The 16,442-nt window shown below is 44.4% G+C and overlaps 2 protein-coding genes across 2 annotated transcripts; both read left to right on the top strand.

Moving 5' to 3' along the window:
* Window positions 1–164: 164 nt before the first annotated feature.
* On the top strand, window positions 165–3,059 carry tmem205 (transmembrane protein 205). Its single transcript, XM_067475950.1, has 4 exons — window positions 165–279; window positions 1,161–1,267; window positions 1,372–1,535; window positions 1,622–3,059. Exons 2-4 carry the CDS (start codon window positions 1,168–1,170, stop codon window positions 1,922–1,924), a joined length of 567 nt encoding a protein of 188 aa, XP_067332051.1. The 5' UTR covers window positions 165–279; window positions 1,161–1,167; the 3' UTR covers window positions 1,925–3,059.
* A 1,697-nt stretch (window positions 3,060–4,756) lies between these two features.
* Window positions 4,757–16,369, top strand: rab3db (RAB3D, member RAS oncogene family, b). Its single transcript, XM_067475948.1, has 5 exons — window positions 4,757–5,071; window positions 8,714–8,950; window positions 13,223–13,341; window positions 13,836–13,960; window positions 14,804–16,369. The coding sequence occupies exons 2-5, from the start codon at window positions 8,714–8,716 to the stop codon at window positions 14,989–14,991; spliced, it is 669 nt and encodes a 222-aa protein (XP_067332049.1). The 5' UTR covers window positions 4,757–5,071; the 3' UTR covers window positions 14,992–16,369.
* The last annotated feature ends 73 nt before the right edge of the window (window positions 16,370–16,442 follow it).

Genomic DNA, 16,442 nt, shown 5'->3' on the forward strand with positions numbered 1-16,442 from the left:
GGGGTAATAAAATAAAATAAAATATATATATATTTCCCTCAGACATTAAAAAAACAAGAGAAAAGTATCTAAGAGCTGCACGTAAGTGCGGATCAGACTGTTTGAATGAAGAAATTAAACTGGATAAAAGAGATGAAATGTGGGTTTAAACTCTCATTGGTTGGTGTGAACCGACGGGGGCGGAGTTTGTGGATACAAGAAGTCTGTCTGCAGGACTTGAGGTCTCAGTAACGTTCGGGTTTTGGTCTTTGGGATTGGACTCGCGGTGAAAACACTGAGGTAGGTGAAGCTCTTGTGGCGTTTTCGCTGTAATTATTGCCCAAATAGAGACGAGCTCCGTGGCTACAGCGCTCAGCTTGTCCAACAGCAGCCCCAGGCTGCACGAGCAAACAGGTGACAGAGCCGACGACCCGTTTTTCGTAACCGGTGATGTTTGAAAAACCCAGAATGCCGTTTAAAAGCAGCGAATGTCATTCTGATGGTTTTTCACAAATACACAAACACTCTATTGACCACCTGGGTGATTAAAACATTAAATTCAGTAAGTGATAAAAAAATATTTTGTCTCTTTCCCCAAGTAGCGACTCTGTTTAAAAATCAAAACAAAGATGGCGGCAGACCCAACGCTGGATACGATGAAAGTGAGGCGCGACATATGAAAACGGCTTAGAACTCGTTATTACATATGTGTTTTCGTTCAGATGGGAAGAGGAGTCTGTACAGATTGTGAGCACAACATCGGACGAGCAATAATTGTTTCAACCCCACAGTTTAATTAAATTGGGTTCCAGTTATCAGTTGTAATGTGTTTGTTTGCTCTGCGGCCTTATCAGCTCGATTACACATTGAAGTACCAGCCTGTTATCTATGACCCTGCTGCAGACAGGAACATTATATGCCAGACAACCAGTTAATCTTCAACATTTTAGAGTGGGGTCATCAGTCCTCACCCACCCGATATCTGAAAACCAAGCTTTACTGATGCTGAAAGCTGATGGTTTGACACTTGACGTGACCCTGATGCCAGTGGGCACAAACCACTGTTAGTTATGTTGCATTTATTCTAACACATGGAGGAGCAGGCACGAAAATGTAATTTCAGAGTCCACAGGTTGATAAAGGCTGACTGTGTGCATCTTGTACACCTGTGTTGTTCACAGTGTGACCATGGCCACAGAAGGGGACCCGACAGACCTGGTCAAAGTGCTGCACCTGCTGGTGCTTTCTTTCTCCTGGGGCATGCAGGTGTGGGTCTCGTTCATTGCAGGTACGATGGCACAAGACAGCACAATAAATAAATTCCTGCCACGTTGCTATGTTACATTAGAGCTCTGACTCCTTTTCTTGCTTTTGATGTGTGTGTGTGAGCAGGCTTAGCATTGGTGTTGCAAGTGAGTCTGCACACCTTTGGTTATGTGCAGAGCAAGCTCTTCCCTGTGTATTTCTACTGTCTGCTCGCCAGTAACTCTGTGAGCCTGGCTGTATATGCAGTGTACCACCCCAGGGAGCTGCTGGATGGCCACGAAACTCTGCAGGTACAAGATCTCTTCTCTCATGAGATGATCGGGCTCAGTCTACACTCAGCAATGTATTTTTTAAATTCGCTCCTCTTGTTCTGCAGATGCTGCTGTACTTCGTTGCTGTGATCATGGCCGGTCTGAATGCCAAGTGGTTTAGCCCAGCCATCATTGAGGTGGCTCTCCACATGAGGGATGTAGAGAAGGAGCATGGCCTGGGGAACCAGATCGGCACCACCAGCCATAAAGAGATGTATGCCAAACTGAGACAGCAGGACCCCAAGTACAGAGCCTGGAGGAACAAGTTCAACCGCTACCATGGGTTGTCCTTATTCAGCAACTTCACAGGGTTTCTCTGCACCACCGTCAACCTGATCTACATCGCTCTGAAGTTGTCCACTATCTAAAGAAGGCTTCTGTTGACGCTGCTCTGGCGCTCATCTTCACATGTGAGAAAATTCAAGAGGGCGTTACTGAAATATAATTGCACTAAGATAATTCCTGTTTTCCCGGTGTCCTTAAGAGTAGAGACACTTTTGTTGAATCTTCTCTAATTTTCCATTCTCTCATTCAATATCTGATTAATGCCAGCTCACAAACTGGGTGTGTTTGTGCAGAAAACAATGTTCTAAAAATTCCAGCACACACAAGGGATCATATTCTATTTTTAATAATTAGTTTACATGACTGCAAATGTGCCAGAAACACATTTAACCTTATAGCTTCCTCTGACAACAGGGATGTGTTTTTACAGCTTCTAGTGTCCCTTAGTAGTGAAGCTACAGATCCAAGGACTCATACTGTAGTTGCTCTTAAATTCACAATATCTGCACATTTATTGGATACTAACTATATATTAGATAGTAATTTTGGGGAGGGTTGTGTCAGGAAGGGCCTAAAAACTGTGCCAAATCAACAAGCGGACAATGATCCGCTGTGGTGACCCTGAACTAAAGTGATAAGCCGAAAGAACAGAAAACAAAAAGTATTTACAACTAGTTCTTTGAGTTCTTTGAGTTCTTTGAATCTTGAATCGTTCACTGGGATGGATGTGATCATGTGACTCCCCCCCAGCTGATTGCCGAGGACCATATGAAGCTGTAAAAACACACCTGTTGTTCACAAATTTGTGAACAACATGTGTTTTGTTTTTTTTTTGTTTTTAATTACCTGGTAAATCTGGTAGATGTATGAACACACCTGTGCACAGGATTATGAACTGTGAATTTAGTAGAACTTAAGATGTATTTTTATATTGGCTTTTAATGTTTGTCTGTATTGATCACACCCTGTTAATAATTACATTTTTTATTTTTAAACCGTAAGATTAATTCACTGAAGCTCAGAAGCTGTAGATTGTGTGGGCTCCCCCCCCCCCTCACACTCTCCAGCAGGGGGCGATGTTTAGGCACAGTTTGTAGATTCAGTGCTTACCACAACACAACATCCTGTTTTATTCATCTCTAGAATTGAGTGTCCGGAGACTTAAATGAAAATGTATTTGCACTATGACTGAGAAATTAAAAATGACTTCTCACCATCTTTACGTTAAACTCTTTTTTTTTTTTTTTTTTTTTTTTTTTGCTGCAGTGGAAAATAAAAACCGGCTTTTAATGCTAGTGCACTCATTGTGATGAGAGAAGCCAGAACCTACAGACAGAGCCTGGTTTTGGAACAGACTGCTTTTAATTACATTAGTCTCATAGCAGATTTTGAGAGGAACAGCTCAGAATGCAGAGTAGATCTTTCCTTGTCTTCCACAGCATCAGCACTAATGGATGATAATGGATCAGTGCAGCATAAAAAGCAGCGGCTGGACATGGAGGGAGGAGGTTTTCACAAATACTGTTCTGCCTTCTCTGATTTGACCAGTTTTTTTTTTTTTTTTTTTTTTTTTCATTTTCTGTTTTCCAGTTAATACAGTTTAAGTCAGGAGCCCAAATGACACACACTCTGTTTACATGCACTTAAGTAATCTGATTACAGTCACCTATGTTAATTAGGCCTTATACTATCTTTAAAGAAACTCTAGGACATTTAGCACAGATAATGGACGGTGGACTATTTATACACAGTTGGAAGCATCTTTTGGAGAATTGTCTTAAAGACCTGTAGTAGTGATCACCAAAACCAGCTCCTGGGCTTCTGCAGAAAAAAGTGACACAGTCTGAGGCTCTGGGGAATCTGTCAGGTTGGAAATAATAATGTTTAACTACAGAACAAGTTTATCCACTTATCACTTCACTGCATGGAAGAAGGTGCTTTATGTTGTCAATGTGACTCAGTTAAAACATTAAGAACAGCTGTTAATTTGAACATGTGTCTTGTGCAGACGTCCAAAGTAAAACATGAGGAAGCCAGAAACAGAAGGAAGAGTTGGAGAAACGAGCTTCACCATTCTACATCGGACATGAACATTTACAGTGTGACAGCTCATTGTTTGGAGCTGTGGTGACGCTGCAGAGCAGCTCTGCAGTCTTATTAAATAAATCATGAGTCTAAGAGCCACACAAAGCTAAAGTCACTTTTCACCTGTGGCAACAAGAACCCGTGAGAAAACAGAACTCAGAGCTTTTACAACAAGAAGGAAACTGTCCTGACACTTGACTCTAAAGTCAGGATGTGTTCCCACTACCTAAACTAAAAACCAGTCCTTCCATTTCCAAAAACGTAGAGTTTGTCTAACTCGCTGGACAGCATGAGATGAACTGACACAGCTGAAACCTCTGGATGTTTGGAGTTCACCATGAGCTCATCTGTATTCACAGACTTCATTGAGAGATGGTCCTACTGGTCACAGGCCAAGGGTCCAAAGAGATTGGGGTCCTGGGTCAGAGCCTCTGGGCCTGCTCAGTCCACCAGTGGTTTCTTTCTTTGTTGTAATGTGTTTGCTCAGTGTTGGGGTGTTTCCCTCCAACAAGCCGAATGTCTTCAGTGTACTGGAGAACAAATGTTCCAGTACTTTTGGAGGAGTACATGTAATGATGTGACGGTGTTCTCTAAATATTTGTGATGACCGTTCAAATGTAGACTATTTGAACTTTGGGATGTTCGCAGTAGTAGCAGACATATGAAATAAGGTCTTCACTTCACAACAAACACAAACAGTCCTGAGGTGACGTGGACAGAAAGTCTCCACTGAACTGTTACAGCCTAGTTTTTTCTACCTGCTCTGCCCTGAAGCGTTTCGCCACAGATGAACGGATGAACATTCACGTTGATTCTTTAGGGCGTGTGCGCTTGTGTTGGGCGCGTTCTCGTGCGCGGGCACGGAGGCCAGCCCCCTCCCGGAGCGGTGCAGACAGACAGCCCGAGCTCCACGGCTCCACAGAGTCCGCATTGACCTGTTCCACACCAGCTCCAGCTCTGTGCGCACAGATCAGGGAGCTGCTCCGCTGGCGCCGCGGGAACCAAACGACCTGTTGAGGGAGGAACACGCGTGTGCTGCGGCTGCTGGAGCAGGACAAGACGTTTGAGCGTCCACGCAGCAGTTTATCCCGCATCCGTCTCAGCGGCAGCGACCGAGGTGGACGTCTGCTTTCCACCGCTAGAAGGTGAGTTTCCGTCCTTCAGTCGGAGCAAAGTTACGCGTTGTGGAACAGGTGGCTCGCGCAAGGTCCGCGCGCTAGTCACACTGTGTAAAAGAAGTTTATTAGAATTTAAACTAACGTCCAGGCTTTTCTCGGCATCACCCGTCCTCCTCTAACGAGGGAACAGACGTGACAGCTGCCAACTAATCGATAGCGGTCACTTCCTGCTGATTCGGCTCAGACCTGCACCGCCTCCACGGTCATAATGGCCTCAGCCTGGTTCACTGCAGATAAAGCCGCTGCCATTGTGCTCCTGTCCTGTCCCTGCTCACTGTGGACAGCAGCTGATGTTATCACAGTCCCCACAGCTGGGCCCCGCTCTTTGAAGTCGCTGCAAAATCCATCTGGAGCTGTTGTCATAGCAACGAGTCCTTAAACCCAGAGCTGCCGAAGTGAAGCTTCTTGACAGTGAAGTGGACCGGGACCACTTTTCATTTTCAGACAGAAATGCTTGGGTTTGTATAGATACGAAGAAAGAATCCACACACACAGAGCTGCAGACAGGTTCAGGGCTCCACTTAAAGCTAGTTCATTTGAACAACTGTCTAATATTACAGCTGTTAATTAGAACATCAGCTACAGATTGACAGACTTTTTACTTTAATAGTAATAATTGCAGCACACTGAGTTCTATTCAAGCTTTAAACATGTGCACACAGTTGTAGAAAAGGTAAAATGTGGACACATTCAGTTTCAGGTTTTTCATTTAGAGTCTTATGACACATTCTTATCTTTCATGATAGCGGCTTATCTTTATAGAAATAAAATAAAACTTCATCCTGTTGCTTTTCACACAATCGACACAGAAACAAACCCACAGTTACTGACGATGCTTTCAGCGTCTAGTTCTGCCTTTATGTGAAGCTCAGACACAAATTGAGGATTGTGTTTGCCTGAGGCCCTGGTCCGTGATGTGCAGCAGGTTATTGCGAGCAGCTGTGATGTGTTACACGCTGCTGTAGTCAAGACCAAGACCTCACTAGATATCGAGACCACGTCACGACCATAAGATCAGAAACAAAGCAAATAGTGGACAAATAAGTGGAATTTGGAAAAAGAAAAGGATAAAAGTGAATAAAAACATACAAGCACCCACACACACATATACAGAGAGAGGCCTTGGTCTTGGTTAAGTGGTTTCACTGGCGTTCCGGGTAGAAAATCTGATGAAGATACGTGCTGGTAAGAGAGTCTGTGTTGGGAGGGGGTCTGGGTGAAGACAGAAAACACTGGACTTTCCCACAGGAGACAGATGTGATGGTCCCTGTGTTTAGGGCGACTGATGGGGTGAAGGATTTAGATGTTGGAATGGACCAGGCTCTGCTCTCTGTTCCCAGATGTTACAGGAACTTAGAACATGAGAAGGAAGAAGACTTTATGCTGCATGTGCTGTCAGTTTATTAGGAAGCTAAAGCTATGCAGTTTACATTAAAACCAAAACCTTAAAATCATATTAGGAAAAATGTCTTGTTCACTTTTTTTGGCCTCTACTGAAAGTGATTTTGACAGATTACAATTTAACCTGCTTATTTTTCTTGCAATGAGTCTTCATGCAATAACGGCTCATTTCAGCTCCTGTCCCTTTAAGCCAAGACTTTGTTGTTGTGTGGTTTCTTATGTACGTTCAGCTCAGAACTTCGGCAGGGTCCTGTCACAGGAGCTCAGAAAAAGGTCTCAACATTCTGGGCTATGACCACTTGTTCTCTCTCCTATGAGCTGAATGAATTTAGCCCAAATAATTGTCAAATCTCTGACTGAACACAGAAGACTGCTGTGTTTGGACAGACAGATCCTACAGCAGGTTTTTTGAAATTGTAAAACAATCGGTTTAAACAAAAAGTTTCTCATGTTTATTGTAAAACACAGGAAGGACTTAGCCCTGTTAGCACATTTGTATGAGCCCCCCCTGTAATCTAGAGCAGGAACCTGACACCACAGAATTACGTAAAACCACACAGTAACAAGACAAGTTAGTCCTGCAATGGACAGAAGCTGTTTTATGAAAAGAGGAAGATGATGGCGTATAGACTCCTGCAGATGTCTTAATCTGCACATGTGACTGCGTCCGGCTTCAGGCGGTTGAAGTAAGAAAACTGGCTTTTTGAATAGTGGCTCCATGTTTCCGTGTCAGGAGGTGCATGAGCACAAAAATGTGTCCTGCAGCTCCTCTCGCAGCACAGGCATCGTGTGACTGAGGCTTTCACAGCCAGTTCCTGAGATTAGAGAGACGAGAGTCTGAAGGCTTTTCTGTAGCAGCCACAGTGTCTGTAAAGGGCTAAAAACAAACATGTCCTTAATAATGACCATAGCCTGATGAGTAACTGTCCATAAATGTGCTGCATATACACCAACCTCATCAAGCATGTTGGGCCAAAACAAGGAAAACCCATGAACCCATGATCACAGCCAAACTCTACAGAGGAGCAAAGATTGTTTGTGAGGGAAGATGCTACAGAAAGAACGTCGCTCTAGAAAATCCTGCAGTTACAATTATTAGTTATTCTTTAATTTGTGTCACATGTGGGCATCACTGAGAGTAAATAAAGGACACAGTCATGTATTGATGGCAGCATGTGTTTCAAAGAAAAAACAGGACTTTGGAGGTTTAATTAGCAACGTGTCTCCTTTCTATTTCTGTGCATACATCTGAATGTAAATGAAGACGACAACATGTGCATCTTTACATTTTTCTTACATCAGCGGTCATCAGTAGATAATGTGTAACATTTATGTTAGCTTTATGCTAACAGGCCAGCTAACACCTGATCAGCTGCAGCCATTTTTTTCTTAATCCCAGGAAAAAGAATATGATTTTAGATTCAGACTGAAACAGCACTGGGGCTTCCTGAACCGAAGGCTGGATCCGGAAACCTTTGTCACTAGGGGGATACGCTGGTGCAGCTGAGTCCTGCTCTATAGAGACCAGATCTGCACAGATTGCTCAGCTGTTTGCCCCCAACCTCAGCGTGGAGGACTCACCTCGACCAGCCCTCGGACACTTTACACTGACAGATGGACAGATGGAGCAGTGTTAGCTGTTCCACACAGCCTCTCAGTCATTGTCCCCTGCAGTACAGACCTTTTTAATGCAGTCAGAGCAGGAGTTGACCCTGATCACAGGTGGTTTCATTCACATCTGGATGAGCTGTGGGTTCAGTAGTATACAAAGAAGCTCAAAACATTATTGGATGGATTTGTCCCTAAATTCAATTCAACTTTATTTATATAGCGCCAATTCACAACAAAGTCATCTCAAGGCACTTTACAGAATAAAGGTGCTATAGAGAGATGTAGAACCCAACAATTTCCCTTTGAACAAGTCGTAGGTAACAGTGGAGAGGAAAAACTCTCCAGCAGAACCAGGCTCAGGGTGGACGACCATCTGCCTTGACCGGTTGGGGTGAGTGGAAAGTGAAGAGAGAAAAGGAAAGAGCAACAAAAAAACATTGGTTGTTAGAACCAGTAGCCTCACACTGGAAAACACACAGCTCCAAAGCCGGGGACACCTGCAGAAAGGGACAGAGAGGGAGACAGAGAAGGACAAAGACAACTACTGGAGAAAACACACAGAGTTAATGTCATAAAATGTCTTTTCTGTCTCTCTAGATGGCATCCAATGACTCACGGCTGCAGCAGCAGCCCTCGCAGAAGGACGCGGCCGACCAGAACTTTGACTACATGTTCAAGCTGCTCATCATCGGCAACAGCAGCGTGGGAAAAACCTCCTTCCTGTTCCGCTACGCCGACGACTCCTTCACCTCTGCGTTCGTCAGCACCGTGGGCATCGACTTCAAGGTCAAAACCGTCTTCCGCAATGACAAGAGGATTAAGTTGCAGATCTGGGTGAGTGGACTGAAGAAGTGGTTGTTTTAACTTGTTAGGGTTTGGAACAGCTCACGGCTTTTAGCACAAATTTACTGTGTACAGAGGTTGTTGTTGGAGGAAATGTGTTTTCCAGTCCCATTCAGATTACTTTAGCTGAAAATGACAAGCAGGCGGACAGAAAACACATGTTGGCACCAGATCGTCCCTCTCAGTCAACGTCACTCAAGACGTTGAAAGACAGGGTTTTGTCCACACCTGTGGGTCTGGTCATTGTGCGAGTGTCCATGCACGTTCTTCCTGCTCTTACGTGGTAGCTCACTGTTCACAGTGGTCAGTTTATTAGGTACAACCAGCCAAACCTGGGTCAGAAATAATCCAACAGAGCTGCAGCAAATCCTCACTCATTTTACAGTACACATGTACTTTATGTAATAATGTACAGAGGAGAAACCACAAAGCGCGGATGGAGGTTATTACTGTGCTCTACTTGATGCTCGGCCTTTGTTTGTTAAAGTCATTGCTCATGGCCATGTTCCGCAGGGGAAACGACGACATGACTCAGTAACAGTTTGAAAAATGAACACCTCTGATACGTTGGGTGGGTGGACACAGTCACTCCCATCAACCACTTTGGTGGGTTGAAATGCAGTGACAGTACAACACTACAACTCCCATGAGCACTACCTGCACACAGTGTTTGCTCATTGGTCCATTGTGACGCCTGTTGCCTAGTGACCAACAACCCAGGACACTGTAAACAAGACGTCCCTGTGGAGAACGTGGTTGCACAAAAAAGCTGAAACAAAACCTGTAAATAGGCCTGTCGCTATACGGCACACGGACATGACTTCAACAGGATTTACTCCCCTTAATATTGTTCTTGGGACTGAAACTCAGATGGTAGTTGGAGTGTAGACGTACACTCTCCATTTTACATTAAAGAAACTTAGAATCTGCTTCTATCAAATGCTGCAGGTCTGAGGCGAGATGCGTTCAGGGACACTACAAAGTGTAGATCATCTGTGTTCCCCCATAATATTGTACTAAATCGATTGTAGGATGTACGGTGGAGAACAGGTGAAGGGGAGTCTCGTTCGTGGTTGTGATTTTATTTATCCCAACAATCTCTTTCTAGTTTCAAAGTATCTTATAATTGTTGCCAGCAAAAATACTGAGTAAGTTTAGAAAACACTAGTCACAGTGGCTGGTGAGCAAAACATTAAAAGAAGCCTTCACTGATACTGAACTTGCTTCTTTTGGATCTTTTGGGTGGTACATGTAAAAAAATGTTAATTAAACTTTGCTCTGACTTCCTTATTTTAAGATATAGATAGAAGCAGAAAATGATACTGTATTGAATGATACTGTGGCTTAATTTGAAAAGGTTCAGCACAGAGTTATCACAGTCACTGTCGTCATCGTGAGGTGAATAATCAAAACCAGTGAAAACAGTTGGAAGTCTGGAGGTCTGGAGCCAGAGATAATGGGATGAAGACAGTGGCCACAGTTGTTGGTTTTCCCATGATTTAGGACCATAATCTTTCTCCAACCTGAACAAACTGCTGTGAGAGTCTAAACCCAACCACAAACCACTTTAATAGCTCTGTGGTGGAACTGGGTGGTGTTGTGTCAGATCAGAAATTTGGGTGGATGCTTTCAAACATTTGCTCAGCCTGACACGTACGTTGTCTTTACATTAGCAGAAAGCAGAATGTGGCTGCAGGTCAGTCGTACAGAGACAGGACTTTAAGAGGACGGCGTGTGATCAGGGTTCTCTACACTTTTCAAGACACAAGGAAGAGATGGAAGGAAGTTAACGAGTTTGACCCAAACATGAGTCAAAACGTGAGAACAGCTCAGTTTCCATTCAGTCTGTTTTCTCCTTTTAGGATGTTTTTCCTGCCTCTGTAGCTGCTGAACGGCGTCTCAAAGGTGCAGCCGACTGTAGCACTTTAACAATGAATACAAACTTCAGTACATGTGAGGAAGCTGCAGTACTAACTTACTGCAGTACAACTTTGTAGAAACACGCTTATTTGCCCAGAGCTGGATGAGAAGTTAGCTGCCACTCCTGTGTCTGTGTGACGTTAGAAACACGCTGAACTGGAGCAAAACCTCTGACAGGAAATGTATTGACAGGTTCTTGTTTTATTTGAGTATTTCCATTTTATGATCCTTCATTCTGCTCCATGGTCCCTGTGCAGGTTCTGGGTATTAATACCAACAGGTTCATTTTCATTATTCTCACTTAGCATTAAGGCTTTTTTATGTTGTACATATTATTACTATTACATACAGGGCTTTTACTTGTAACAGGCTGTTTCTACACTGTGCTCCTCAGTAAAAGTTACTTCAGATTCTTCTGTGAGGTGTATCCTTAATGTACCTGCTCATTCCTCACTGCTCACGATAAATCCTGCTGATATACGTTGTTAAAGCTGATCAAACAGATGATTCATCTGAGCCAACACTGTGTGTGTGTGTGTGTGTGTGTGTGTGTGTGTGTGTGTGTGTGTGTGTGTGTGTGTACTATACACAAAGTACGATGAATCAGCATGAGAGAAGCCAACACCAAAACACACACTCTGACCAAACATGTGTCTCTAATAAACCACAGACCATATGCACAGAGGATGATAAGTCATATGTGCTGTGTGTGTATGTGCGTGTGTGTGTTGGGGGGACACTGTGTGTCTGGCATCAATGTAGCTGCCGCTGTAAGAGGAAGGGAGCTGGTATTTCCTAAGCTCAGGAAGCACAGGAAGTTTCCCATCAGCCTCTGTGGCTGCGGCTCAATGATCTACTGCAGCGCTGGCTCAGCTCTGTGTTTAAAGGGCGTGGGAGCAGCGGGCACATCTTCGTACGCTGTTAATGATCTACAGCATTTTCTGGCCCCTTGTGCCACGTGAGCTTCCGCTGAACGCCATCTGTAAAATGTGTCAGCAGACACAGAGCGTTGTGATGCTGCTGCTTTGTCATGGAAACAGGCTGATAACACGAGCTCGCAGTGTGGACACTTTACATCTCACAGCTTTCTGTGTCATGGAAATATGTTTCTGAGCAAACACACACGCCTTTCATAAACGTGCACATGTATGCTGTGTGTGGCAGGGGATGATTTCCTGTGTGTGTGTGTGTGTGTGTAAACACAGGTGATGCTTGTTGAGTGACCAGGGTCCAGGTGACGTCAGAGGCACAAACCAGATTTAACCTCCTCCCTTTCCACCAACACAGGAGGGAGCAGCGTTTGTTTACTGGATGGGGCTGATCACAGTCACCCTGGAGACTGTTTGGACAGACGTCCCATTACACCGCTAAATATTTGATCATCTCTGCATGGAAGAGATAAACGTGAAGCTGGGAGGTTTCAGAGCAGAAATAACCTCTGACAGACACCAAAGTGAAGCTGAGCTGCAGCCTCTGACAGCAGCATCACTGCAGCTCTCTCTAAATCGAGATAGATGGTTTAGGCCGAGCACCCACAGCAATCCAGACTGTAATGGAACATTCACAACCTTCAGTGGCCTGTGGTTACCTGGACAACCTTCATCCTCCTCATTGCTGGCAGGAAAATCTCAGACTAACACAGAAAAGCACAGGGGCAAATGATGACCTCAGACACCAGGAGAGAGGAGTTCACTCTGTGATGTCACACACAGCGACCACTTAGAAGGTGTTAGCAGGTCGACCATGCTGACACGGGGAAACATGTGAAGACGGGAGGTTTAAGCGGAGTTTAAATGACAGCAACATCAGTTACATCTCCTAAGAGTCAGAATCTTAGGAGGGTTAAGCTGGAAAATACCACTGATGACTAGGAACGTTGTGCAAACATGTCAGATTTGTGCACAAACTTTATTCATGAGGTACATGTGGAACACATCTGGACTGGCCTCGTTCAAGTGAAATAGTCTTTATACTTACAAAATACTAAGTACTCCTGATTACTGCATGATTGCGGTGGTACGAATTAGAATTCGTGTACTTGTATCACCTCTGCTGTGACATAACTGTCCGTTTGCATTCTGCACATGTTTCTGAATTTGACAGTGGACTGAGTCCAAAAACAAAATGATGCATTTAGTCCCAACATAGTGTGTGAACAACAGCTCAGACCTCAATCTGAGGACTGCAGCACAAGTCCAGGACGGCACTGCCCCCCTGTGGTTCAGTCAAGTATTGAATGGTTACAGAGAAATGAATGATGTTTAGTCACATTTTTATAGATTCGAATGAAAGTTATGAAGTGTAACAGGTGTATTTTGTGTGTGTGTGTGTGTGTGAATACAGGATACAGCAGGACAGGAGCGCTACCGGACCATCACCACAGCCTACTACAGAGGAGCCATGGGTTTCCTGCTCATGTATGACATCACCAACCAGGACTCTTTCAATGCGGTGCAGGACTGGTGAGTTGGGAATGTTTGAACGCTTTGACCAGTTTGACCAGTGCAGCCACCAGGACAACATGGAAGTTATTGGCTCTTGGATGAAAACAAGCTTTTAGCTGCAGTAGATTTAGTTTATATCGTCTCTGGCTGTTAAACAAATGTGGTCATCTGCAAACAAGAAGTAGAATCAACATTTTTCATGGATTCCTTGGTCCAATTAGGAAATCACCTTCTCACCAACACCCCCAGTTTTCACCACATGGGTAAGATAACATGACAATTCACATACCAACTGTTTCCAGTCTGCAGCAGAACGAACCTTCTACAGACATGGACAGTAACAAGCACAACACGCTTAACCTACAAATACGAAACACTCAAAGGTCCTTTTGCTGTTACCGCACACTGATTTGTCACGAAAGAGATTTTGCTGTTTCGGCTGCTGAAACATTTTATTGCTGGAATTTGTCGCGTTGTGTATTGTGTTGAAGGACTGAAACTTTGTCTTACAGGGCGACGCAGATCAAGACGTACTCATGGGACAATGCTCAGGTGATCCTGGTGGGAAACAAATGTGACCTGGAGGACGACAGGCTGGTGCCCACAGAGGACGGGCAGCGACTGGCAGAGGAACTAGGTGAGAAGTGACATCAGCTTTTGACTGATCTCACAAAAATACAATTTTCTGTGAAATGAACTGAGAAAGGATCCAGTTCTTTCAGCTCTGACTGCTTCTCCTCCAAACACTGAGACATTCAACTGGATAAAGATCATGTCTTCTCTTCAGTTCTTGGTGCACTGGGCAGTTTGTTTCTCTCCAGAACGACTCCATCATCTTCTGCTTTCACTGTTTCCTGCAGTAAAGCAGCTCCAGAACAGACCTGGTCCTCCTCTATGGTCCACAGTGGGGAGGCTCTTCATCTTCTCTTCTTTAGTCACCAAAAAGTTATGGTTCTGTTTCATTGTGGCTCATCAAACTGCATTTGAACAAACTCCACTCAGTTTTTATGGTACCTCTTCCTGGTTCTAAATCCATGGAGCCTCTTTCAGTTAGAAAACCATCTGCTGCGATTGTTGGACCTGGCTCAGCTCTTATGGACCTTAAACCTGTTGAGAACATGAGCACCATGTTTACAGGAACATTCACCAAGTTGCTGATTGTTTTCTTCTTCTCTTCTTGTCTTTCCCTTGTGTTCAGTGTGTTGTGGTCCATTGAAACAGGCTCAGTGACTGATTCTGAGACTGAGGACAACAAGCTGAAGTCTCTCTACTCTCTCTACACTTATTTATCCCCATTTCTGATCTGGCTCAGGAAGGTTTAGAAAGAGATCTTTCGAGATTCATGTTTATATTTTATTTCAGTCCTTTCCTTGAGGAGCCGAGCTTTGTTTCAATGGGTTGTGAAGGTTCCAACAAGTTTGACCACGTGTCTCGGTTGATAGTTCAGGAAATTAAATCCTCTGCTCTTTCTGCTCTTCAGGGTTCCAGTTTTTCGAAGCCAGTGCGAAGGACAACATCAATGTGAAGCAGGTGTTTGAGCGTCTGGTGGACGTCATCTGTGAGAAGATGAACGAGAGCATGGATGGAGACGTCAACCTCATGTCCAACCACAGGAACCAGGGCCTTAAAGACTCTCCTGCTGAGAGCCAAGGAGGCTGTGGCTGTTAAACCACCCACCTTACTCACACACACACACACACACACACACACACACACACACACACACACACACACTCCTTCTCTGTGCCTCAGCCATTGAAAGTGCTGCTCCTCCTCCTTCTCCTCCTGCTCCTGCATCTCTTCTCACTACAGCTCTGTTTCACCCACCCAGCAGGAACTGAAGGACAGTTGGACCAAATTGCCTGTCTTCATCAGCGCTGACTTGTCTCTGTCTCTCTCTCTCACGGTGTGTCGTCTGTGCCCCCCCCCTCAGACTTTGAATGGTTTGTGCAGACACAAACAGCTGATGCCAAATGTGGTGGATGTGATCACACACAGTGTGTAGAGCTGAACCTCAGGCCTTTGTTGTTCTGTTTGAGCGGTTTCCCAAAGTTCATTTAAAGACACTGAGCTGTGTCCTCGCTCTGTGCCACTCATTCTTTGACGCACACTGCATCATGCTAAACACACTCAGACATGAGTATTTATCTTTGTTGTTACTGACATTAAGAAGTGTGTGTGTTTGTGTGTGTGTGTGTGTGTGTGTGTGTGCTAGAAAGGGCAGAACACTGATCTCTGAGCTGGCTGATGTTAAAGATTCTGTCACGTTTTATCTCATTACTGTAATGTCTGTGGTCTCATTAAACTCGTGTGTCTTTCCTCACTACGTCATGTTCATCGCCTCTTCTTCAGTGTCCTCCCCCACACAGTCCAAACACAGACAGTACAGGTGACGTGCCTGGACAGATTAGGACACAACGGGTCCCCGACACTGAAAAACACTCTCAGATCCTACAGCCGTGTCTCTCTGTTGTTTCTTTGTGGCAGTTTTGCCTCATTGGCATCTTTTGAGGACACGTTTCTTCTTTCTGTGGTCGACCATTTAGTGCAGGATTTTTGTTGCGTCTCTGTGTAAGCTTCAGGGGAAGAGGGAGGGGGCCCTCACACTCTGGGCCCCTTGGCCTGTGCCCAGTCATTCATGAGTCCATCCATGTCCATAGCTGTGGATTTCATGAGTGGCTGTCTGTATATGTGTCAGAGTCGTGAACCAACGCCCCCTGTAGCCTTAAGGATGACTGGGTGAATGGAAGACACTGTACAAAAGGACAAATTGCTTTGCTGTTGTTTTCTGTTAGTTGCCTTGTCCAGCATTTACAAGACAGTGTGGATGTCTCTGCGCACATGCTGATCCCTGTCCATCAATTAGCCTTATCCACCTCTGCATGGTTATACCATACACACACACTGTGCAGTCCACCCCAAGTATCTGACAACTTTAGAAACCTTCCAAACGTTTGTTCAACCAGACTGGACAGGACACAAAGTGGCTGTTTTTCTTCCAAACCAAGTCTGTTGTAACTATTAAAACACTGGTCTTTGTCTTTTAGTTTTTGTTGTCTGATTTTTCATCTTTGCAAATATTTTGCAGTTGTGAAAGGAGCTGGTAATAAATATTCTTT

Source organism: Channa argus, chromosome 15 (assembly GCF_033026475.1).
Source record: "Channa argus isolate prfri chromosome 15, Channa argus male v1.0, whole genome shotgun sequence".
Classification (NCBI taxonomy): Eukaryota; Metazoa; Chordata; class Actinopteri; order Anabantiformes; family Channidae; genus Channa; species Channa argus.

Excerpts from the sequence above, each read along its gene's own strand:
- rab3db (XM_067475948.1), top strand. The coding sequence starts at position 8,714 with ATGGCATCCAATGACTCACGGCTGCAGCAGCAGCCCTCGCAGAAGGAC. Across the intron at positions 13,342-13,835 it reads TTCAATGCGGTGCAGGACTG|GGCGACGCAGATCAAGACGT; the intron begins GTGAGTTGGGAA and ends TTTGTCTTACAG. Across the intron at positions 13,961-14,803 it reads GCGACTGGCAGAGGAACTAG|GGTTCCAGTTTTTCGAAGCC; the intron begins GTGAGAAGTGAC and ends TCTGCTCTTCAG.
- tmem205 (XM_067475950.1), top strand. The coding sequence starts at position 1,168 with ATGGCCACAGAAGGGGACCCGACAGACCTGGTCAAAGTGCTGCACCTG. Across the intron at positions 1,268-1,371 it reads GTGGGTCTCGTTCATTGCAG|GCTTAGCATTGGTGTTGCAA; the intron begins GTACGATGGCAC and ends GTGTGTGAGCAG. Across the intron at positions 1,536-1,621 it reads ATGGCCACGAAACTCTGCAG|ATGCTGCTGTACTTCGTTGC; the intron begins GTACAAGATCTC and ends CTTGTTCTGCAG.